Source organism: Periplaneta americana, chromosome 17, assembly GCF_040183065.1.
Source record: "Periplaneta americana isolate PAMFEO1 chromosome 17, P.americana_PAMFEO1_priV1, whole genome shotgun sequence".
Lineage (NCBI taxonomy): Eukaryota > Metazoa > Arthropoda > Insecta > Blattodea > Blattidae > Periplaneta > Periplaneta americana.
Genome location: NC_091133.1, coordinates 86725561 through 86751682, shown reverse-complemented (window position 1 = coordinate 86751682; position 26122 = coordinate 86725561). Strand labels below are relative to the sequence as shown.

Sequence of the window (26122 nt, the reverse complement as noted above, 5' to 3'; positions counted from 1 at the left end):
TCTATTAGGATGGATGAGATACAACATATCAATCCTACAGTGTTGATGAAAAAAAACATTACAAAACTGCCAAGATAGACTCCTGCATTGTTTGTAGAATATTGTTAGCACGTGACACAATTAGAATATTGTTAAATTGTTTTTAATATATATATATATATATATATATATATATATATATATATATATATATATCCTTTTTTAATTCTATGCCTTGTATTAATATTATAGTTAAACTTTAATGGTGCATATCCATTTTCTAAGACATCAATGTGTTTCTTATTAATTATAAGTAGACTTCGTGGAATTGCCACGAGAATCGTAAGGTTTACTGCGCACGCGGTATAGACTGTATGAGAAGGGGGCGTGCAATGGGTGGAGTATGCCTCTGATGTAAACACTGAGCAGTATACTGCGGTTACAATAAAACCTGTATCCTGCATTCAAGAAATATAATGAATGATCCTTGAAATAGGAAATGTCTAAACATGTAAATACACAATTATTTTGTAGTGAGATATATTAACTCTTAAAATTTAATGTAATATACTCACATCATTCTTGAATATGTGCATTGCAGTAAAGAGTTACGTACATTTTGAGCGACTGCAAAGTGAACCTCCTCCGATGGTCACTTAAACAGTTTTTATATTGGGAAAATGTACATTCGACAACACACGATGTAATTGGTGCAAATTTTAAGAACGGAAAGTCACTACTTTTAGTACACCAACTTCAGACGTCTTGTCGTGACCTGATAGTACATCGTTTATAATACGAAATTGTGAATAGGCAGAATTTTTAGCAATAATGTTTCTCAACTCACATTTCACTTTTTCTGAAATTAGTGAATTATTATTTTGGATAACGGTTTGTGATACTTTATCCACTATATTAAGGGCTTCTGAGAGTTGTAGTTTAGACGATTCTAACAGGGTGATGCTTTTGGACACGATTTTAAAATCAGAATCAATGAACAGAATATCTTCCAATAGCTGTTCAGAAGGCAATGATTTTACAGCTGCAACAGCGGAACTGTCTGTGCTATCCAATGCATCAATTACGTCCATTATTTTGCCGTAATGTTCTGCATAATAATTAACAGCATCCAACCACGTTCCCCAACGGGTCAAGACTGGCTGCGGGGGTAAGGGTATTCCAGGGGCAATTGTTTGGAACAGCAACACTGTCATTGTAGTATGTTTGATTGAATTCTTGTCTGCACTGAACAAATGTTAAGCTTTGACTATTCCAACCACAGTTGTGCAAAAACAAGTACTTACATAGGTATACATTAGCTGTAGCTGCTCTATTTGGACAGGGCACATCTCTTAACATGAACTGCTTATACTACGGGACCGGTAGGTCGCTCACCACCTCTATACTACCGTACATCGGCAACCTGATTGCATGCTGCGTGTGGCAATTCAACGAAGTCTATTTATAAGAAAATGTTTTCGTAACTTTTAAGTTTTGAAACGTGAATGAACCACAAATGGAAGAATAAATACAGTTGAAGCTTAAAAAAAAAAAAAAAAAAAAAACTCCTTGGCACACACTTTATAAACGGGAGGAAAAAGTTTTTGAATTCTCTTTTCATCCTCTATAACTTTTGTACACAGAGTTTATTCATAAAATTAAAAATAGAAATGCTACAAGCACTGTAGGCTAACATATTTCTTACTCACAAACAAAACAACCAATGAGAGGAATCAATTACTGTACTTAGACAGAGAATGCAACGTGCTCAAAACCACTTTTTCATTATCACGGTTTCTGAAAACGTGCAGTTCTATGTAACTGTCGAAATCGATTTTTCGCAGCAATGCAATACAGTACTTCCTTTTTACTTCGACTAGTAAGAAAGTAAGAAGCATATAATCTTTTCGCTGTAAGAAAAATCCTAATGTAAATAATAGCACGTGACTGGTGAGGCTTCATTGGCCACTGTTTGGCGCCATAGATTCTCAGTACGTGTTCCCGCCTACTGTTGTACATTCTGTTTCATGTTAAACATTTCCCGTAACTCGTCAAGTAGGCCTAGCCTCACTACTATGCATTCGTTTGCTTAGGAAACATTTACTTTATAATTACTGCAATTAAATTAGTTTTAATTCTTATGTCTTCAAATTGGACAGTTGAGGATACAGAAGCCATACTTCAGTACCACGTGCTTACGTGAACAACTACGAACTCAAGTGACGCCAGCTTGTTACAAGAACAGACTACCTCGGTATTACCGTTTGTGTTCATCCGCGTTCATAGTACATAACAAAATATAAAAGTAGCTTTTCTTTTACATAGCGTTTTACACATGAGTGAAGTTAAATGTTTCATCGTGTTTAACAACTAGAATTCAATTTTTTATTTTCAAATAATACAAGATTGTGGTTTCCAAATACGAACTATATTTTCCTGCGTCATGTGAGTGTTTCGACTGGGAGCCAATCACGGGTATGACAGCAACGTGCTTATGTTTACATTAGGATTTTTCTTACAGCGAAAACAGTACAGGTGGAGAACAGTAACGGCAGTGAAGGGAATAGGACAAGCCCTAAATTCTTTGACAACTTCACTGTTGGCTAGAGTAGACCAATTTGCTGACAGGCGCCAGAAATAACAGTTCTGAAGTATAATATTATATGGTAGAAAGAAATGATCCGACCCACTGTTACAGGTAGATGACTGTACCGTACCTATCTGTTGTTCTACTGGCAGAGCCCTGACCCCACTCGCTAGTTTGACACATCACCGCGGGTGGCTCCCCTGCGCGGGGGAGATAATGCGAGAGACAGGTCTCGTCCGTAACAAAGAAGGTCATGACAGTTGGCACAGACAGTGGCGCCTCCATCGAAAATTTATACAAAACAGTGCTCGTAAAAAATAAACAATATCGCGTGCCGATGTAAAACAAAAAACTATCGCTACATCACTGCTCTCTGTCGGTATTCCATAGCAATAAGGGTTTGTAAACATCTTGATGGACTCGATAGAGAGGTGAAAACAAACACATAGCAAGCGGAGATACAATAGTCACAGCACGTGACTTGCATTGCATTAGCTTCCAATTTAAATAATTCCCAAGGAAGTGAACTGCTGCGTCAATAATGCGTTATCCGGTGAGGAAGGTCGTACATGAATGTTTTGCTTTGTGTGGGGGAATAAAAAGTCCATTATACAATACGTTCCGTTATGGAATACTTTCATTAATTACAATGACGCATGTGTAAATAAATACGTGTTTATTCAGAGAAATACCGGTACTATAGGAAGATAAATTCTAGATATTCTCTTGCTTAAAAATAATAGGCCTACTGTATATACCGTAGAGTGTATATTCCAATACATATCATATCATATCATATCATATCATATCATATCATATCATATCATATCATATCATATCATATCATATATCATATCATATCATATCATATCATATCATATCATATCATATCATATATCATATCATATCATTATCATGCATCACGATTCGCAGATCTGTTTCGGCCCCATCCAGTAGTATATCAAGCTGTTCTTCTGACAAATTTAATTTCAGTGGTTTGCAAACTTTTCTGATCTCTGTTTCAGGGTCAAACTTTCGCTTCACTATAAAACTATAAGAAGGACTAGCGTGTTATATATTTTGATTCGAGAGGAGTTTTGTACTAAATTAGACTTCAGAATATTATTTATTATTTCTAAAATTTGTGAGAACTTTGTAATTTTGTTTTGAATTAAATTGAAAGAGAGGGAAACGGGAGGAGAAACTTTAAAAGGTATGCGAAAACGCGTCCTGCAAGGGACTTTCGGGGCTGAGAAAAACTGATTATGTGAGCTCCAAGCCTGTTGGCCACTTGTCTCACTCCGGGTTTCACTGCTCCACTGAAGGAGCTCTAGAAAATTTTGAAGGGGAAAAAAACCGAAAATGGACGTAACCTATTAGCTACCACATACGCGAGGAGGGGGGGAAAGAGTTCGAGGAGCTGACTACAGGATCGGAAGAAGAAACGTCGGAAGGTGTTAACTCCGCACATTAAAAGCTACTTATCCTTTCGCAGTGCGAGTTACGTAAGTAGCCTACATCTTTTTCTCTTTCGTGTAATAGTATATCACATCGGAGACATTTGAAGTTTGATACTTGCTCTAAACACTGGACCTAAAATTTTCACTCCAAAATCTTTTTAGATATACTGCAAAACAAACGTACCTTTTCGTTAGTCTCCACATTATCAATGATCACTTGAACAACGGCAAAAAGTAGGTTCTTTAATATAGTAGAATTTGTTAAGTCACTGTCATTTGGGTATAATTTCATTTTAAAGAAGGTTGGTGATAATAACAACCCTGGGAAACTCCGTTAGTAACATCTTTCTTGTTTATTATTTATTTATACTGGCGCAGTAAAGGTCTCTTACACTCCACCAGGTCACCAAATACACTTTTACTTCATTGGCAATAATAATTTATTACTATGAAGTCATGTAAAGGAAATTAAGCCAATTATAAAGTCATATTGAGGAAATCAGTAACTATTTATCAAACTTTTAGGAATTAGAGATGCCGCTCAGAGACGACGCGATGACGTCCAGGTATCAGAGTTCATTTTTCCCGTATTTCTGCTTATTTTCTTATGATTTCCCGTTTCTTGTATATTTTCTGTATTTCTTCCACATTCTTTGCACAACTTACTTACTGGCTTTTAAGGAACCCGGAGGTTCATTGCCGCCCTAACATAAGCCCGCCATTGGTCCCTATCCTGAGCAAGATTAATCCAGTCTCTATCATCATATCCCACCTCCCTCAAATCCATTTTAATATTATCTTCCCATCTACGTCTCGGCCTCCCTAAAGGTATTTTTCCCTCCGGCCTCCCAACTAACACTCTATATGCATTCCTGGATTCGCCCATACGTGCTACATGCCCTGCCCATCTCAAACGTCTGGATTTAATGTTCCTAATTATGTCAGGTGAAGAATACAATGCGTGCAGTTCTGTGTTGTGTAACTTTCTCCATTCTCCTGTAACTTCATCTCTTTTAGCCCCAAATATTTTCTTAAGCACCTTATTCTCAAACACCCTTAACCTATGTTCCTCTCTCAAAGTGAGAGTCCAAGTTTCACAACCATAAAAACAACCGGTAATATAACTGTTTTATAAATTCTAACTTTCAGATTTTTGGACAGCAGACCGGATGATAAAAGCTTCTCAACCGAATAATAACAGGCATTTCCCATATTTATTCTGTGTTTAATTTCCTCCCGAGTATCATTTATATTTGTTACTGGTGCTCCAAGATATTTGAACTCCTCCACCTCTTCAAAAGATAAATTTCCAATTTTTATATTCCCATTTCGTACAATATTCTCGTCACGAGACATAATCATATACTTTGTCTTTTCGGGATTTACTTCCAAACCTATCTCTTTAGTTGCTTCCAGTAAAGTTCCCGTGTTTTCCCTAATCGTTTGTGGATTTTCTCCTAACATATTCATGTCATCCGCATAGACAAGCAGCTGACGTAACCCGTTCAATTCCAAACCCTCTCTGTTATCCTGGACTTTCCTAATGGCATACTCTAGAGCAAAGTTAAAAAGTAAAGGTGATAGTGCATCTCCTTGCTTTAGCCCACAGTGAATTGGAAACGCATCTGACAGAAACTGACCTATACGAACTCTGCTATACGTTTCACTGAGACACATTTTAATTAATCGAACTAGTTTCTTGGAAATACCAAATTCAATAAGAATATCACATAAAACTTCTCTCTTAACCGAGTCATATGCCTTTTTGAAATCTATGAATAACTGATATACTGTACCCTTATACTCCCATTTTTCTCCATTATCTGTCGAGTACAAAATATCTGGTCAATAGTTGATCTATTACGCCTAAAACCACACTGATGATCCCCAATAATTTCATCTACATATGGAGTTAATCTCCTCAAAAGAATATTGGACAAAATTTTGTACGACGTCAACAAAAGTGACATTCCTCGAAAATTACTGCAGTTAGTCTTGTACGTTAATTTACATCAGAAGAGTTACTACGGCTGAAACGACAGTTGAAATACCACCTTCTCAGCATTAACAAGATCAAACCTTCTAAAACTTTGATCAGACCAACAATTATTATTAGGCCTATGTATAGTGAAGAAAGCTGCAAGCTCAGGAAATTATTTGAGCATAAGCTACCCATTTTCAAAAGAAAGCCCCTGAGGAAAATATTTGGTTCTGTACAAAATTCAGAACGATGTTGAATTTGGTATAACCAAGAATTATATGCTCTACACAAAGACTCAGGCGTCAAAAAAACAATTAGAATAACATGACTATGACACCTATATCGAATGGAGGATAGCAGACTAAGCAAGGAAGTAAGTAACCTTCTATAAGATAAATGGAAGAAGAAAAACAGCAAGACGTCACTAAGATCGCTGGACGTACAAATGAACAAATAAGTACACATATATAATAAAATTCACAAGCTGCAGAATTCGCAGCAATGGATGTCTTAAAAACATTCTTCCACGTAATTCTGTGTTTATAGGAAAATAATGTTGTCAGATTGGTGTTAGCACTGCGCTGATAACAGCCGGAAGGTCTGCCCCTCATACACGGCTTATGATTCACTTCCGGGGAGCACGACAAATCCTTGGCGGATAAAGCAGGCAGGTGTTTACAGTGTCGCCATCTGCTGCCATGACGCAATATTACATGCAAGGGAAACAAGTGATAAGCAGGATCCGTGTTTAATTGCGGCGATTTCAACACAAGAACAAGCGAAGAAAGTCCCTTCCACTCACAGTGGCCTACATCGAAGTACTGTAATGAAGAGTCCAGCCCGGACGTTCAAGATTTGACGAATTTTTCAGGTCACACGAGTAACAGATAATTGTGGGTGGAGATATTTTATCTTCATTTACTTTAAAGCATTGAGTTTATACTGAAGCATAGTGCTGAGTTCTACAGTTTTGTCTAAGATAGTAGTTCCCAATCGGTTCACTAGAGGTCTATGATACGAGTACAATTCACAAAGAAACTACTCGTAATTTCTTCTAAGAATTGGAATCTTTTGCATTAACACAATAGGTGTGAAAAGATTTTCTATCTTTCTATATGCGCACAATTCCTGCAGTCTTCATAAAGAAAAAGACTTCGGTAGTAATATTAACAGTATTCTTAAGTAAGACATCGGAAAAATCACAGAAGTGCTTTGGCGTTTAAGGGAAAAAAATATTGAAGCAATATTTCTGAGCTAGGTGGTGAAAAATCTTTTTTTCAGATAAATACAAAATTTCTATGTGAGCAGGTGAACACATTTTACATGTTTTGTGTATGGTAAATTACTCAGCAATATTTTCGCATATATTTGAAATCTCAGCACTAATATTCAAGACAATTTATATACGAATATTTACGTTGAAGATCAGATTGTGGCATTGATTAAAATGATACAGTTATGGACAAACCGAATTGAAGATGGTAGCCTCACTAATATCCCAACACTGGATAGTTATCAAAGTTACTAGTGAGTCTAAAACATTAGAAATGTAAAAACAATTACTTAGAACTATAATTTATAAAGTAAAATTATTTAGATATTCAAATTCCAGTATAATCACTGTTTAAGATATTAAGAGGAAATGAATTCGGTAAACTGGTTTTAGAACAAAGCTCACATTTTTAAATATTGCTTATAAAGTTGTGAATTTTATATTTAACGCGCGAATGTAATTTACTACGCCTGTTGGATTAGGTAATTTTTGTGTATTTTAATTTTGAAAGACGATAGCGTCCGACAAATCCTAATGTCGGCATAATATAAGAAGGTGAAAATAAATATCAAAGGTCCTTCAATAACTGTCTATTTTTATAAACCTAATGCATAATACAAAAGATTACATTAGGTTACATACATAAAACACATGCGACTAGCGCTTTCGCTATTAAGATAGCATCTTCAGGTCTGGCTTGTCGGACCAACATGCCTTTCAAAATAATATAAGAAGCAGTACTCCTTGATCCTGTTGTTAGCACTGCTCAAAATCACTACTTACGACACTAATCGAAAGTCAAGAACTAAACCTTATGCCAGTGGTGTCCAAAACTCCAACTGCAGTGATTACATGCGACAGACAACCTATGACGTAGAGAGACGGGGGAAAGGTAGTTGGCAGGAAAACTACAACCAATGGCGGTTCCTGTACTAACATCTTGATCAATCCCCCGGATAAAAATCTCAAGCTTTGCTGTATCAGTAATGTCACTGCTGTCATCAAGAGCCAGTGAATAATATAGGATTTTTCTTGCTTCTTTTTTAACTTTCTCACGAATATAATTACAAATTTTTTGAATTCTTCTCTCGATACTTGGTCGAGAAATTCGTAGTTTTTCAAAATTAAAAACTTCTTTTGAACAAGTTATTTAAGCTTTTTTAATCATTACACTTATGATAAATTCTACTCTATTAAAAAGCTTTAGAGCACGAGATATTTCAAACCCCATTAGGTAGCTGACATCCTTACATTTATTTATGTCGTCTTTCTTTTCCTGGCTATGATTTAAGACATGTCAATTCCTGGCGTTTAACAGTTCGTTGGCACGTAATATAGAATCAGTTTTTGTACAATATTATTATTAAATGAATAACTAATAAATAGTTACCCTCATCTAAAGATTAAGAAGATTAAAATTGACATAAAACCTAATAATTTTATCCTTCTAGGGAGAAGGATCTAAAAATATCAATATTCATGTACGTACAGAAGAATTATAGAAACACATAGGCCTACGCAGCGGTCAATAATAATAATAATAATAATAATAATAATAATAATAATAATACTCGTGACAATAATAATACATTATTCAGCGTGGCAATTAATGTTTCTATATACTCCTAATTGAACCGTTGAGCAAAGTAAACATATTACATTTTGTCCGACAGAATAACAAAAAAGTTCTCCTTCTAATTCTTTACGAAACTACCTCTTACTACTTGTAGAGACAGAGTTTGTAGAGCGACATGATACCGCCACTGCTTGCCTTCAGTACGTGAATGAAACACAGAAATGTACAGGAAACTCCTCGTATCCGTTTGAATGTCTGTGATTACACGATGTAATAAAAATGGAAGCAGAGTCCACTGGGTTTGTGACTAAAAATGCTACCACTTGCATCACGACGGAACATTCTCAGCCGTTGTGTATTTCACAAATTAATCTCATCCACCACGAAGCTCGAGCAACTGTTACGAAGCTTGCAGAATGTCTCATGTCGTTATTTTCACAACATCCACATTTTATTGCATCTTAGCAACGTCGCGTTTCGAAACTGACAATATGAAGGAAGTTCGCAACTTCCTACACCGAGTAAGTGTCAACATCGATCTTGTGACCCCTTATCTTCCCATTAAACCACTCGAATGAATTATTAAGACTCGGACGCGTCATCCAGCCGCACTGACCTGACAGGTCGAGTGAGGTCACCAGAACTCGGGATGTGATCCTCGGACCGGAGCATGGGCGACACGGATAGCAAGCCGAGCGCGTCCGCACGAGCGTGGGGCAACAGTCGTCTCACTCTGTGCACAGTTTTTGCTCTCGGATACAATTTTTGCAGCTGTAACAACAGACCCCGAAAAAAATAATTATCATTAACTACTTCACGGAGAAAGCTGAATTTATTCAAATGTAATGAAGAGCAATATAATGATGCCGTGGGGCAAGAGATTGGTAGAACTGTAGGCCTCTAAGAGACCTAGAGATGAGTTAGGTAACGCATAAGCAATTCACTCCTTATGAACGTCGGAAATCTGATTTCAATAGTGGTTATCTAATACTTAAGGACCGTACATTTTGGCGAAATAAAATGGTTGATTTTGGTGTTAAATTTGTCACTAGTTCGGTCGATATTTCTTGAAATAAGTTGTCAATTAATTTATTATGTTATGTTTAATATAATAATTTCTGTTACTTTATTTAACTTTTCTTACACCTGCGGCAATCTTTCAGGGTGGTGTTCTCAAAATCAATATATTTAAGGAAAGGTTGAGAAGATTAGACTGAAAATGTAATTGTAGGAGCAGTGTAATTACCTAAGTTGTGTCATGTAATTAATTAAGTTGATATGTAATTAATTAAGATGATATGTAATTTAGTTGATATGTAAATAAATTAAGGTGATATGTAATAATTTATTAAGATGATATGTATTTAAGTTGATTTGTAATTAAGGTGATATGTAATTACTTAAATTGGTAATAGTTGGGTGAAATAGAAGTACTTATATGTTAGGTTTACTTTTGCTTATTGTAGGCGTTATTATAGAGTAGTTTTTATTTTTATATTTAAAGATAAAACACACATGTTAGGTCGTCAATAATACAGTGTTCATTGATTTGATAAAATACATTAAAGGTAATATGTTTCAGTTGTATGAACACTAATAAGTAGGCCTACAATAAGATTATTGACTAACATCTTCAATAATCTTATTGTACTTATTAGTGTTCATACAACTGAAACATGTCACCTTTAATGTATTTTATAGTTTTTTTTATAGTCTTAGATTTATTGCATCTATTCATTTATAGTTAGAAATAAATTTAGGTTTATTTTATTTTAATTTTCTTTTATTGCTGTAATTATTGTATAACTGTAATGGTGTTATTGTATATTATATGTCACTGCCACCGGTGTATACCCAATTATAGTGTTAATAAATACATACATACATACATACATACATACATATCAGTACATTGTCCGCACGAATATTTGTGCGGCAGTCTGTGAGTATTTTCGTGTATGCAGAAAAGTCCTTCGCATTGTCCACACTACAAATAGTGTCCTACTGCTTAAGAGAGTTAATTTAAAACTCCAAGATTTTAAATTTTTATTTTTATGTTTCTAATTTTCAAAAAAAAAAAAAAAAAAAAAAAAAAAAAAAGAGAGATTTTTCCTTAATGGGATAGGATAGGAAAATACTGTTTTCACAGCTTATTGTGTTCTCTTAGGAATAAGACAGTGAAAGAAATTTTGTTCTAACATAAAAACTGTGGACTAAGGACTAGAACAAATAAATTCCAGATTTCGCTTTAAAAATTGCCCCCCCCCCCCGCATCCCAAAAATATTTGACGGATTTATTTTGTGTGAAAATCCTTAATTTTCAGTCAAGCAATCAACGAAAAAAGAGTTGATAAAAATTGCAAATTTATCTCCCAAGAGTAGATAAGTAAGGAAACTTTAAAAAATTCAATTAATATGACGTCCGTTAAGCAAATTCTAACGAACATTAGTGGAATCCACATTGTATCTGCCAGCAGGATAGGGTTAATTAAAACATTATTGCCTCATGATCCAGTTGTCTCCAGTTCTCAAGCAGCATGTGACAACTCTATCTTGTCCTATTGGCAATTCTACTTGTATTGCCAATGGGTAATTATATGGTTATGCAAGAGTAGTACGGAATTTTAACTGATTCTTGTTAAATCAGGAACATGAAGAACTGAAATGAAAAACAGAAACACGGGTTGTTTGTTTTAATTCTGTTGCACTGTATAAGTGTTAAAAATAGCAATCTGACAAACAAATGGTCGTAGAGTGCCTTCTCTACGCGGTTTTGCCTTCATTCTGCTCTTGACAACCTCCGAGCAGAAAAACAAGTGAAGGTTGTTGTCGAGGGATAAGCCATGGCGGCCATAAAACACAGATTGTGTCCATAAGTTAGATTGTTGTAGGGATTAGGACTGAAGGGATTTACTATGTGGGTTCGTAGCCATAGGCAAGTGGCACAAATTTGTTACTGAGGTAACCAGAAATGAAAATAACGTGAAGAGGGTAAACTGTATAGCACATGGCATGTGGCTCTCCATAACACTTCGGAGGATTTTGCATTAACTTCAAATAAAAAAAACTGATTTTGGACGAAATACACAGATACAACAATTACTTATTACAAGAGAATAAAAACAAATGGCATCAAGAAATGCTAAGAATGGGCATTAATATGCCAAATAAGTGTTGTGTAAGCCAGAAAGACAAGTCGAAAATTCCACGTAATGTTTGCGTTTTGAAGATGTTATAGCGAAAAAATGTAAGACATTTCCGTCGTCGTCATCAACATCGTTATCATCCAGTCTCGATTTCACTTCCATTCACTGGCGTCGAGGAAATCCCAATATACTATGTACTTCTATGTAAATCTGGCTTTCAGGTAGTAGCTCCTTGTAAAGCAGGTTTGAATAATTTCAAGGAAAAATTGTTCCGGAGTCGGGTATCTATCCCGGGACCCTTCGCTTAGCGCACGAATGCTCTCTCGACTGAGCTACTCCAGGAACTATACACGACACCGTCACAATTTTTCCTTTATATCCACATAACTCAAATGGGCTGACATGACGCCAGACCCAACTTTGAGTGCTCACAAATGCTGTGTGACTTAAATTGTGGCTTCCTGTTAACGTACCTCCAGTAACGAAATATATTATGCAAATCTGGCTTTCAGATAGTAGCTCTCTGTAAAGCAGGTTTGAATAATTTCAAGGAAAAATTGTTCCGAGGCCGGGTATCGATCCCGGGACCCTAAGCTTAGCGTCACAATCGGGGTCCCGAGATCGATATCCGGCCCCGGAACAATTTTTCCTTGAAATTATGTACTTCTATTTTTTTTGTAGTGTTGGTACATATTCTCGCAAAACAGCTAGATAGAAACGAGCCGAAATGCCCAACTACTGAAGGTAGACACCATCATCATCATCATCATCATCATCATTGTCGTTGTCATTGTCATCATAATCATTATCCAGTCTCGATTTCACTTCCTTCCATTCACTGGCTTCGAGGAACTCGTGATACGGTATATATATTTCTTCCTTTTAGTAGTGTTGGTACATATTCTTGCAAAACAGCGAGACAGAAACGAGGTGAAGTGTCCAGACAGACACCATTATCATCTTTATCACAAGTCGACAAAAAAGTATTTTAACTATGGAAAAAGAGACAAAGTCCTGCACTGCGATCAATAGATCTATTTTCATAAATCTATCAGAAAAAGTGTGAGATGATTGAAACCATAAGGATGGCTCACACAGATCCTTAAAAACCCTAACATTTTATTTAAATATCCTCGTATATCTGCTAGACCGAGTATAGTTTCCTTCATTAAGAAAGGCAGACTTAGATGATTGGGACATCTTGAACGTATGCCAGAAGACCGACTACCTAAACAGGCATTATATGGACACCCAGGAGGATTAAGGAAGAGAGGAAGACCAAGGTTGAGGTGACTTCAGGATGTGGAGGATGATCTGCGGAGAGATAGATGCAAGAGATGGAGATAACGGACTCAAGATAGAGATGAATGGTTTCTACTGAATAAGGAAGCCCAGGCCCTTCATGGGCTGTAGTGCTAATAATGAATGAATATCTGATAGTCTCGCCAATCGGGCGTGTCCGACGAGCTTTCCAAATACACACCGCGTTACTAATACCAGTCTACGGATTGTACACATACTGTAGCTAAGCCATAACCACTGATCATGAAGTAATTTGTCAATTTGTATCTCTAATAATTATTTTTACCTCTGATTGAGGTTCTGGCTGATATGTAAGCCTACATATTACATTATCAGATAGTACATCTCACTTGATATGTGTACCAGGAAGAACAACTGTTTGTATATGTCTTAAGTCTGATTAGTAAAATATGTTACTAGTAAAGGATGTATGCAATGGAGAGGAAAGGAATTAGCCACCCTACCTCATTTCTCTCAACTTAGTTGCCTCAGTGATGCCTTATTTTATTGGTGTCACGAGGTTTCAACTTGTCTTCGGACAGCTGACTAAACAATAACAAAAATTATTATTTAGTTTAGACGTTTAGAGTGCAGCGTAAATTGAAAAAAAAAATATGATGTATTTAAACTTATCTTTCTCTTCTATGGGGGTGGGGGAAGATACCTTTTGCAGCTCATGCTTTTGACGCTAATCTATCGATTGAAATGTATATGTGATGATGGATGTATAAAGGGTGTGTATGTATAAAAACCTTATCTTGCGTTTCACTGTTCAAACAAGATTTGCCAATTCTCTACGGATACTTCGAAGAACGAAGGTCGTTTTCCCCCGTAATTTCCAACATCTGTACTCTTAAACGTCAGTATTTGAAAACAATTTGCTATTGAAGATGCCAGTGGCGGTTCCTGGCTTAATTGCAGGTTTACGCAACCACCACCTTTATCATCACTTCATTATTTATTCTTTTAACTTAATCGGAATTGAATTGTTAGTTCTTTCAATAACATTTCAATTAATTTTTTTTCTCAACTGCTATTCGTTTAACAGCGACACAATATTCGTTTCATTCAGTCCAACGAAGTGTGCGATTGTTGTTCTGCCACTCAGCTGACGATCGAAATCCGCACTAATTTCGTGTGCGCATATCTGGCGCAGCAATTTCACAAACGGAGTAGTTAAGCTATGTATTACGAATGATCGTAGCAGCGTTCAATAACAGTTGATCCTACATATAGTTGTTTTATTCGTAATTTCATTGTAAAAAGAAAATCCCTTCTCCATATTTCGTTATTTATTTTATTTATTCCTGTTAGGGTTAAACCTGTGTTGTATGATTTGAAGGCCGTTTTTTAAACGTAAAATTTAGGCTATAGATATACATACATTAACTGCAACAGTCTATAAATTATACCACGAACAGCCACTGGTAGATACCTTACAAACCGTAACTTACAGTATTGTATTAGCCTAATCTCTTTCTGAATATAGTGCTTGTACTAAAAAGGTCAACATAAAACTATACTTTCGACTATTATATCCTTAAAATATCCGCGATTTCCTTTTATTTCTATAGATCTACATTTATTCCAATTATTTTATGAACGTCAGATTTACAAAAAAAAAAAAAAAAAATCAACAGATCTATAGCTATACTGTGCTGCATAACTTTGCGTAGAACTAAGTGTGAGTGGTGCGAGAAATGAAAAGAGAATATAAGGACAACGGGAATACGAGAACAAGGTGAATACAAGAACAAGGGCCGGGGAAGAGGGGAATTCAAGGAGAACTAGGGGAATACAAGAGAACAAGGGAAACGCAAGGAAAACAATGGGAAAGCGAGAACAAAGGTAAGACAAGAAGAGAAAGGTGAAGACGAGAAGGATAAGAGGAAGATTGAGAGAACAAAGTGAAGATAAGGAGGACAAAGTGAAGACAAGGAGAACACAAAGCGAACAAGGAGATCGCAAATAGAACAAGAGGAATACATGGAGAACAATGATAATACAAAAAGAAAAAGGAAAAAACACAAAGAAAACAAGGGGAACACAAAGGGAACAAGGGAAACACAAGGGGAACAAAGAAAACAAAAGGAGAACAAAGAAAACAAAAGGAGAACAAAGAAAACAAAAGGAGAACAAAGAAAACAAAAGGAGAACAAAGAAAACAAAAGGAGAGCAAAGAAAACAAAAGGAGAGCAAAGAAAACAAAAGGAGAACAAAGAAAACAAAAGGAGAACAAAGAAAACAAAAGGAGAACAAAGAAAACAATAGGAGAGCAAAGAAAACAAAAGGAGAACAAAGAAAACAAAAGGAGAACAAAGAAAACAAAAGGAGAGCAAAGAAAACAAAAGGGGAACAAAGAAAACAAAAGGAGAACAAAGAAAACAAAAGGAGAACAAAGAAAACAAAAGGAGAACAAAGAAAACAAAAGGAGAACAAAGAAAACAAAAGGATAACAAAGAAAACAAAAGGAGAGCAAAGAAAAAGGGAGTACAAAGAAAACAAAAGAAGAACAAAGAAAACGAAAGGAGAACAAATAAAACAAAGGGAGAACAAAGAAAACAAAAGGAAAACAAAGAAAACAAAAGAAGAACAAAGAAAACAAAAGGAGAACAAGGTGACGACAGGGAGAACAAAGCAAAGACAAGGAGAACAATGTGAAAACAAGGAGAAGATGAAGAGAAGAAGGAGAAGACAAGGATAACAAGGTGAAGACAAGAAGAACAAAGGGAAGACATGGAAAACAAGGCGAAGACAAGGAGAACAAGGGGAAGGAAAGGAGAACAAGGAAAATACAGGGAGAACAAGGGGAATACAAGGAAAATAAGGTTATATTTTATGTGACGTTCAATTCCTTATATCTATTGAGGAAATATACATAATTCTACGTTAAAAATTGTCATATCTTTTTCTATTTCAAGTGACTGGTCTCGCTGATGTGTTATACAATGCTCGCTGGAAACACTCAACACTTCACAGAATGCGATAATGATAAAGATATGGTGGAGAAATGGAGTGCCGGAAGAGAATACGGAAGCGTTCTAGAAATCTTTGCACATATGAAACTTAATTCTGAAGCACTTATCGTAGATCTACAGTAACAGTGGTTAGTTTTAACACTTCCATCATAACTCCAACATCATTTAAAGATGGGCACATGTTGGAGTGGAGATAAACTATACTATAAACGGTATGAACGAAGAGTCTACTACATAAGAGTCAGATGTCCAAGTTGATAAAATCCCAGACCCGATGGGACTCGAATCCGGGCTGCCTGCGTGACAGGCCGAAGGTCTGACCACTCAGCCATCTCAGGACATGCAACTATTACTTTACAGTCCATTGGATGCAAATAAAAATATGAGATATATTTAGGCTAATAAGAAAATGTTACACGGCTGCTATAAATCGCATTGCTCCGTATTATCGTAATATTGGGAACATTGAGAAAAACAGATGACACTGAATAGCTTAAAGAACACAAATAAAAAAAAGGATTCCTTCACGATTCGAACTCTAGTCTCTACGTGGAAACGGACATCTTGTTGCAAAATTTTGTGAACAGGCGTTTTTGATGCTGGGCATGAGCGATGCTTAAGGGGAGTCAGTACACCGAATTTTGACAAAAAAAAAAATGAAATTTTGGTTTTCATCGTTTTTCGGTAGTTTAATATGTGTAAAATGATATGATTTTATTTCTTCTAATTGTCAGCTTTTAGCCCTATCTTCAGCAAAAATATTGTAGTAATTCTTAATGCAAAAAATGCTATCAACAGTAATCTCACTAGAGGTTTTGATTTATCTAGAGAAAATCAAAACTCGAGTGGGATTTGACTATTACCACGGTTAGAAGAAAGTAGGCCTATATAAAGATTAGAAAAAATGAAGTACTCTAATACAATAAAATATTAATTAACTTACTAAAATTATATTTCACTAATGTTAGCTTCACCAAAACGTTTGAACGGAGCAGCCATTTTCAGTTGACTGTCTATGCTGTAAACAAATGACGATCGCAAAGCATGTTTTACAGTACCGTAAAGAATTTGCAGTTTGAAATGTTGGAAAACAAAGAAACAAATGGTAGGGAGGTGATAAAAACATAACAAAAGTGTATAAAGATTAGAAGAAATAAAGTATTCTAATACAATAAAATAGATATTAATTGACTTACTAAAATTCTATTTCACTCATGTTACCTTCACCATTTTCAGTCGACTATCTATGCGGGAAACAAATTACAATCGCAAAGTATGTTTTATAGTACCGTAACGAATTTGCAGTTAGAAATGTTGGCGAACAAAGAAAAAATGCTAGGGAAGAATAAAATTAAACAAATGCTAGGGAAGCGATAAAATTGTGCAATAAGCAGCCACGACTGGTTGAACGTCTTTTCGTACCGTTTTCTTGGTCAAAAGTAGTATGACGCAGTAAAAGTGTAATAGTCAATGAATTTTTTTTTTCTTGCCAACAGCTCAGTGAAATTTTAAGTTTATTTAGTTGTATACATAAAGGTATGTTACATATGCTCTATTTTTTCTGCATTTGTATCTTTTGTAACTTCTGAGAAAAATGTACCCAAAATTGAGGAATTTAACATTGTAAAATATAGAAGTACAAACTCGTCTTAATTCGACTTAGAAATATTCTAGTCGGGCAATCTTTTTGCCTTCTACTGTACATATCCTAAGTCATCTATGAACTGTATCTGTTTTTCGAAAGGATCTTAAGTGAAAAATCGCTCATTAAAATCAGTAATTTAACAGCTTTGTTACTTACAGCTGAAGAAAGACATGTTGAAAAGGACGAAGAAATCGACAATCATGGACTCCACACACTCTTGAAGGCACTACTCAATACTAGAGCAGAAGTAACTGTTCTTGATGACATGTCCACCACACAACACATTTCATTTTCTTCTCTAATAATAACAAGTTTTGATACAGTTCGCAGACACAAACACAGCCTTTGTAGGAAATCGTAAACAATGTTTGACGAGTAGGAATCCACTTTACCAAGACTTATCACTGCCACTCGGATCATTGAACCATGCAGTTAAGTTTGTTTCGAGGATTTACGAGGAAACTTCGGTTGCGCGATTATAGGACGGTGAATTTAGTTTTCCTGGCATATTTTGAGAGCGGTAATTATTTCCGTAGTTGGTTCTTGGTTTCTGAAACGCAGTGTAGCCATCCTCCAACTCGCGGTTGTCTGCTTTATGAGCCGTCAGGTCTCCTCGTCATAAAACGTGTCTCCGAGTTGTGATCAAGCTGGGACAGTTATTGCAAAGTGGTGTTCCCCGTCTGCTACAGCAACTTGTCAGCAGGCGCCAGGTCCAAAAAGTACACTAGAGTACGGCAGCCCCTCGTAAAACACGATCCTGTCGTATGAAACACGAGAGATAAATCAACAATGAGGCAGTCTCCACAGCAGATTTAATTCAATGGGGGACATTTTTACAACAATAGGATGTGCTGTCCTAGGTAGCCAGGTGGTTACCGATTATGGTTAGATCTGAAGTTCGCGGGTTCGAATCCAGCCATGGAGATCGATTTCAAAATTCTTAGCTTGTGGTCTTTCGGAGAGAAAGTAATGCTATACTGTTTTCGCTGTAAGAAAAATCCTAATGTAAACACAAGGACGTTGCTGTCATACCTGTGATTGGCTCCCAGTCGAAACACTCACATGACGCAGGAAAATACAGTTCGTATTTGGAAACCATAATCTTGTATTATTTGAAAATAAAAAATTGAATTCTAGTTGTTAAATACGATGAAACATTTAACTTCACTCATATGTAAAACGCTATGTAAAAGAAAAGCTACTTTTATATTTTGTTATGTAGTATGAACGCGGATGAATACCAACAGCAATACCCAGGTAGTCTGTTCTTGTAACAAACTGGCGTCACTTGAGCTTGTAGTTGTTCACGTAAGCACGTGGTACTGAAGTATAGCTTCTGCATCCTCGGTGTGTGTGGTTATTAGTCACAAGAGTGGAAACCTTCTCAAAAGCGGAGAAAAACAAATAGTCTTAAATGTATATTATAATAAGTTAAGTGAGTTTTAATTATAGTAATTATAAAGCAAATGTTTCCAGAGCAAACGAATGCATAGTAGTAAGGTTAGACCTATTTGACGAGTAAGGGGAAATGTTTAACATGAAACAGAATGTACAACAGTAGGCAGGAACACGTACTGGGAATCTATGGCCCCCAAACAGCGGCCAATGAAGCCTCACTTCAGTCACGTGCTATTGTTTATATTAGGATTTTTCTTACCGCGAAAAGATTATAGGATCTCGTGCCTTAGATTTACGACACTTGAAAGAAATGTCCCTGAATGAGGGGGCTCCAGGTAAAATTTACCTATTATTTCTCGTTTCCGACAAAATTCAACTCTGCTACAGAGAAATCGCAGTTAAGGTAGATCGTGTACACTTAAGGAAAGTCATATTCATAACTGAAACGCCCTGTAGTGCGAGGCTAGAAGCTCATGAAAGGTTTTAATTTACCATACCTGAAGTATTGGCAATAATAACTCAACCAAACAACATGAAACCTATGGACGCGCATAACGGTACACGAACTACCTTCTTAATCCTCCCTTCTTTTCAACGAATTAGCTTTTTCCGTCTTCTTCCTTGGCAAGGGTAGTAAATCCTTTGTCCTTCACAGAATTTCAAACTGTACAGTTTGACCAAGTAGAAGTGACGATTCCTATAACCGTTTATACTGTAATGGCGGAAAATAATGTAAAACTAAAGCAGACGTGTAAAAAACTGGGAATTGGAGGAGTCAGTTGGTTTTATCGGTGAACGATAGACCACATATTGCAAAAGCCCAGGTTCGAGACCCAGTGAAAGTGAGATTTCCGGTCCGTTGTAATCTCCAGAACGTTTCGTTGTCCACTTACCGTGCTATAAAATTGAATACCGCGTCTTTTTCGGGAGGGGTAAAAGACGGCCACAGCGTGGTGCTAATCAAATCATCTCAATTTAGTGCCGAGGTTAAGAAAAAATGGGAGCTGTATCTCTTTGTTTTCTGCACGGCTAAATGGCAAGTACACGGACGTATTTAACTTCTATAGAAAAAATAAGATTCTGCACATGTTTTAACTAATTCTCAAACTAATTTACAGAAACTTTAGTTAGCTGTGCTAAAATAAATCATCTGTAATTACGACATACGATTATTATGAATAAGGAAATATTTCAGAATCATCAGATCGAAACCTCCGTGTGAAGTAGCACACAGATAGGTAATGCGAAGGACATCTTGAATACAATATAAAATCATGGAATTAAAACAGCTTTTACAAATAGCCCAAATCTGAATTTGATTAGTTTTCGTTAAAACATCTAGAATACATGCGCTTGTATCTGCTCTCTCCGTTATTCCGCCTGTATACCAAACACAAACATTCTTTCTTCGACTTTATCATACTGGACAGAGTGTACTATTTCTCACTAGTGTTCAACGACTGTACAGCACACAGTTCATAGTAGCAGGCACTTTTCTAGTTAAATTGTAATTTGGAAATTATACCGCTCCGCTCTAGTGTGGTGTAAGCTGTGCTTCTAGCTCAGATGGTAGTGATTTGGACTCAAGGTCTGAGACTGCGTTAGAATTCCGCTTGGTCTGATTACCTGGTTCCCAACTGTAAGGCGAATATCAGATAATTCTATGACGAATCCTCGGACATCTCACTGTTACAATTCCACTAAGTACAAAAATATTTTGGGCTTTAGTGGTGCGTTCGGAACAGAGAGAGAGAGAGGAGGATCCGGGGGGGGGGGGGAGAGAGATATTGCGCCTTCGTCAAGAGTATAAAGATTACTAAAATACTAGTAGAATTGAACATTTTACACTATTTTTCTAACTAATTTTTCTTGTTTAATAATTTTGCTACTAAATTTTTACAGTATATAGGCCTACTTATGTACTCATACAGACCAGAAACAAAATATGGGCCACCTAATTTTACTAAGTTCCAGATACAATCATTGCGCATGTGCGGGAAACAAGAGCGCCTAAATGTATGCTAGTTGTGGGCAGTCTTGCGAAGCTTGTTGCCTACATAGAGGAGGACTGTTATCAAGACTCGGCCCATTTTTTAAATTTCGTATATGTATAAACTTCGAAGGGGATTTTTCGAGTGAAGGTTCCGTTCAGAGATAAAATTTAGGAATAGTTACAATAATAACAATTTTAAGATAAATTTCAGAACACGGATTCCTTCCTTTCCCTCTTACTTCAAAATTCCAACCTTGTGTACACAAAATAAATTATTGGTACTGAAAAGTGCCTTTTCGTAAGCATAATGATGCGCATTCGACAAACACAGACAAATCTGCTCTTTTTAGCATTTTAAGATATGAGCTATTCAGAGTAGAAGTGGTGTAAGTCAAAAATGGGTAATGAGGATTAAAGTAAACATTCTGTAAAATACAGCGCAAAGTATCCATTAATATTCAATTTATTTAAACTATTAGTAGTCAGTGGATAGCACGAAGGACACGTTAACTGCTACTTTGCGCTGTATTTTACAGAATTTTTACTTTAAACCTCGTTACCCAATTTTGACTTACACCACTTTTGCTCTGAACGGCTCATATAATTGTCACTGAGGAATCCGTATACTGGAATTTTCCCCTTAAACCAATTTTATGTATGTTTCGGCTTGCGCACTAGGCTGAATGCCTGTAACGTGTGGTCAACACGATATGAAACAGGTCGGGTTTATCTTGTAAATATACAACCACGGATTACATCTTAATTGTTGGACATAAATCAATCATATGTTAGACCTTTCACGCGCTGAGTTTAAAATGGTAGACTTCATCAGATTTCACACTGCGCCCTAATTCTACTCTGTATTATGATGCAGCCAGTAGTTTTTCCCCTTTCCAAAAAGTCCACAAACCTGAAACACCACAGCTACACATCGGAATTTCATTAAAGAGTAACTCGAAGACCATAAAAACATTTAAAACACTTTCATGTTGCCGTATATTTAACTGTTAAACGTAGCACTCGAACACACGCACTTATTGGAACATAATATCACACACGCGATTAAAGTTGAAACTGATAGACAACTCCGTCGTCGCACGCTTGAATCTGGAATAAACTCCGTGCTCACATTTAGCGAGCGTAGATAATTCGAGCAAGTTGATAAACGGTTGACAGTGGCAGGCAGGCCCTCGGCGCGTACTGGCCGCCTGAAGATGGGCGCTGTCTTCTTGTAACTGTATAGCTACAGTACGCCACAACAGTCTTGCACGATCCAAGAGCGGGGTGGGGAAGGCGCCGGAACTAATTGCAGAATCTTCTTCCGGTTCCGCCCCTTCTTTCTTAATGAAATGCTCATCAACACAATCCTGGCGTTTACATATTTGGCAAGTCATAAGTGTGAAAATCATTTCCTTTCACTGTCATTAAGAGGAATGGCAAAGTCGTGTCTCTCTTTTTATATGTGAAGGGAAAAACATAAATGGAAGACAACAATAACTTGTTCGAATAAAAATTCGTCCTTTCCTGTTGCACTGGTCCAGGTCATAAGGAAGTACCGCATGTTGACAATCAAAAAATCATATTGCTATAATAATTAATAGGAATAGAATTCCGAAAACTTTCGATACCTAGGCCTAGTTACGCAGAGATAAATATATCGTTTACTCTACGTTGTATCGTTTATAGCTACAAATTGAGAGGATTTGCAGCATTTGATTATCGTACTAACTTCGCCTATCCTGTGTGATTTCCTCGCTTGTCGTGTGAGCTTTCCTAGCCTGTCGTGTGTATTTTTCTAACCTGTAGTATGTGCTTTCCTAGCCTGTAGTGTGTCCTTCCCTTGCCTGTAGTGTGTGCTTTGATTTTCCTACTATCTTCGCCTATCCTGTGCGATTTCCTCGCTTGTCGTGTGAGCTTTCCTAGCCTGTCGTGTGTATTTTTCTAACCTGTAGTGTGTGCTTTCCTAGCCTGTAGTGTGTCCTTCCCTTGCCTGTAGTGTGTGCTTTAATTTTCGTACTATATTAGCCTATCCTGTGTTATTTCCTCGCTTGTCGTGTGAGCTTTCCTAGCCTGTCGTGTGTATTTTTCTAACCTGTAGTGTGTGCTTTCCTAGCCTGTAGCGTGCCCTTCCCTTGCCTGTAGTGTGTACTTTGATATTCGTACTATCTTCGTCTATCCTGTGTTATTTTCTCGCTTGTCGTGTGAGCTTTCCTAGCCTGTCGTGTGTATTTTTCTAACCTGTAGTATGTGCTTTCCTAGCCTGCAGCGTGCCCTTCCCTTGCCTGTAGTGTGTACTTTGATATTCGTACTATCTTCGCCTATCCTGTATGATTTTCTCGCTTGTCGTGTGAGCTTTCCTAGCCTGTCGTGTGTATTTTTCTAACCTGTAGTATGTGCTTCCCTTGCCTGTAGTGTGTCCTTTCCTTGCCTGTAGTGTGTGCTTTGATTTTCCTACTATCTTCGCCTATCCTGTGCGATTTCCTCGCTTGTCGTGTGAGCTTTTCTAGCCTGTCGTGTGTATTTTTCTAACCTGTAGTGTGTGCTTCCCTTTGCCTGTAGTGTGTACTTTGATATTCGTACTATCTTCGCCTATCCTGTGTGATTTTCTCGCTTGTCGTGTGAGCTTTCCTAGCCTGTCGTGTGTATTTTTCTAACCTGTAGTATGTGCTTTCCTCGCCTGTAGTGTGTCCTTTCCTTGCCTGTAGTGTGTGCTTTGATTTTCCTACTATCTTCGCCTATCCTGTGCGATTTCCTCGCTTGTCGTGTGAGCTTTCCTAGCCTGTCGTGTGTATTTTTCTAACCTGTAGTGTGTGCTTTCCTCGCCTGTAGTGTGTACTTTCCTTGCCTGTAGTGTGTGCTTTGATTTTCCTACTATCTTCGCCTATCCTGTATGATTTCCTCGCTTGTCGTGTGAGCTTTCCTAGCCTGTCGTGTGTATTTTTCTAACCTGTAGTGTGTGCTTCCCTTGCCTGTAGTGTGTACTATCTTCGCCTATCCTGTGTGATTTTCTCGCTTGTCGTGTGAGCTTTCCTAGCCTGTCGTGTGTATTTTTCTAACCTGTAGTGTGTGCTTTCCTCGCCTATCGTGTGTGCTTTCTCGCATATGGTATGTGTTTTTCTCGTCCCTCGCTGTGTTTTACTCGTCTGACTTGTTTACGTTTTTCGCATTATTTGTGTGCTTTCCTCGTCTGTCATATGTACTTCCCTCTCCTATCGTGTGTAATTTTCTCGTCTGTAGTATGTGCTTTCCTCGCCTGCTCTGTGTGCTTTCCTCGCCTGTGGTGTGTGTTCCTTTCCTATCTAGTGTGCGTTTCTTCCTGTCGTTTGTACGTTTCTTGCCTGTTTTTTGTGCTTTCTTCATCTTCCATGCGTGTTTCTGATCAGTCTTGTTTTTTCTTTGTCGTATTAATGTGTGATTCTTGTTTTGTGTGTGTTGTGATTCCATACGCGGTGACCTTGGAGAATAATAAGAATATGGCCAGAAACTTCAGCAGCAAAAACATGCTTCCTAAATAATAATAATACACCTTTTCTTAAGTGGTGCCTTCTTGATATCACGTGTGAGGTTCAGACCTGTCTTCAGACAGTTGACTAAACAACAACAATACACCTTTAAGGATTAGCCTCTTTGCCACAAACAGCGAAACTTACTGGACAACAGTTACCTCTTAATATAATACAGATAGAACACCAAGATAGCCACCGGCGTGGCTCAGTCGGTTAAGGCGCTTGCCTGCCGGTCTGAAGTTGCGCTCGGGTGCGAGTTCGATCCCCGCTTGGGCGGATTACCTGGTTGGGTTTTTTCCGAGGTTTTCCCCAACCGTAAGGTGAATGCCAGGTAATCTATGGCGAATCCTCGGCCTCATCTCGCCAAATACCATCTCACTATCACCAATCTCATCGACGCTAAATAACCTCGTAATTGATACAGCGTCGTTAAATAACCAACTACAAAAACACCAAGACAAGACATATACATAGTTCCAAGAGGAGAAAGATGAATTCCTACTTCGCTCTAGAAAACTGAAGGCTTATGTAACGATACCTTCAATTTCAGAGTTCATTCAGTATTAAAATTCTACCTGGCCGAAAAAATGGCCGACGTATTTTACCTGGAGCCATACAGATATAACCTATCAGGGACACGGTTCTTTTACGTTCCGTAAATCTATGATATTAGACCCAAAGCTTTACTTTCCTCTCGAAGATGGATATGGCGAACTAGTTACATTGATTCTAATAGTGAAGGTTGCCTATGAGAAAATTCAAATATATTACAACAGTGGAAAGGAGAATAGCAATTGCAAATGAAGCTTTTAATAGAAAAAGGAGCATCTTCTACGGACCTCTTGAAAAAGAACTAAGAAAGAGACTAGTGAAATACTGAATGTGAAGTATGGCACTGTATGCGGCAGAGACATGGACATTACGACGAAAGGAAGAGAAGCGACTAGCATTTGAAATGTGGATATGGAGAAGAATGGAGCATGTAAAATGGACACACAGAATAAGAAATGAAGGTGTGTTGGAAAGAGTGGGTGAAGAAAGACTGATGGTGAAACTGATCAGAAAGAGAAAAAGGAATGGTTGCGTCATTGGCTCAGAAGAAACTGCCTACTGAAGGACGTACTGGAAGGAATGGTGAACAGGACAAGAGGAGATATTAGATGAGAGACGGCGTTAAAATATATGGGTCATAATTATGCGGAGACAAAGAGGAAGGCAGAAAATAGGAAATATTGGAGAATGCTGGGTTTGCAGTGAAAAACTTGTCCTTGGGTAGAACATCATGTATGTATGCTTGG

The 26122-nt window shown here is 37.2% G+C and overlaps 1 protein-coding gene across 3 annotated transcripts in view; it reads right to left on the bottom strand.

The window, feature by feature from the left end:
- The window catches only part of LOC138692956 (uncharacterized), a 390101-nt gene that overhangs the window by 44517 nt on the left and 319462 nt on the right, over positions 1-26122 (bottom strand). Inside the window, exons 1-2 of one of the 3 annotated variants that reach the window (XM_069816370.1) lie at positions 22229-22549; positions 18084-18684 (exon numbers count right to left, since the gene is read on the bottom strand). The exons of the other annotated variants lie outside the window; for them this stretch is intronic. Coding sequence (XP_069672471.1) covers positions 18084-18129 — 46 coding nt within the window. The 5' untranslated portion in view covers positions 18130-18684; positions 22229-22549. Of the gene's footprint in view, positions 1-18083; positions 18685-22228; positions 22550-26122 lie in introns of those variants that run through there. 3 annotated transcript variants of the gene reach the window in all.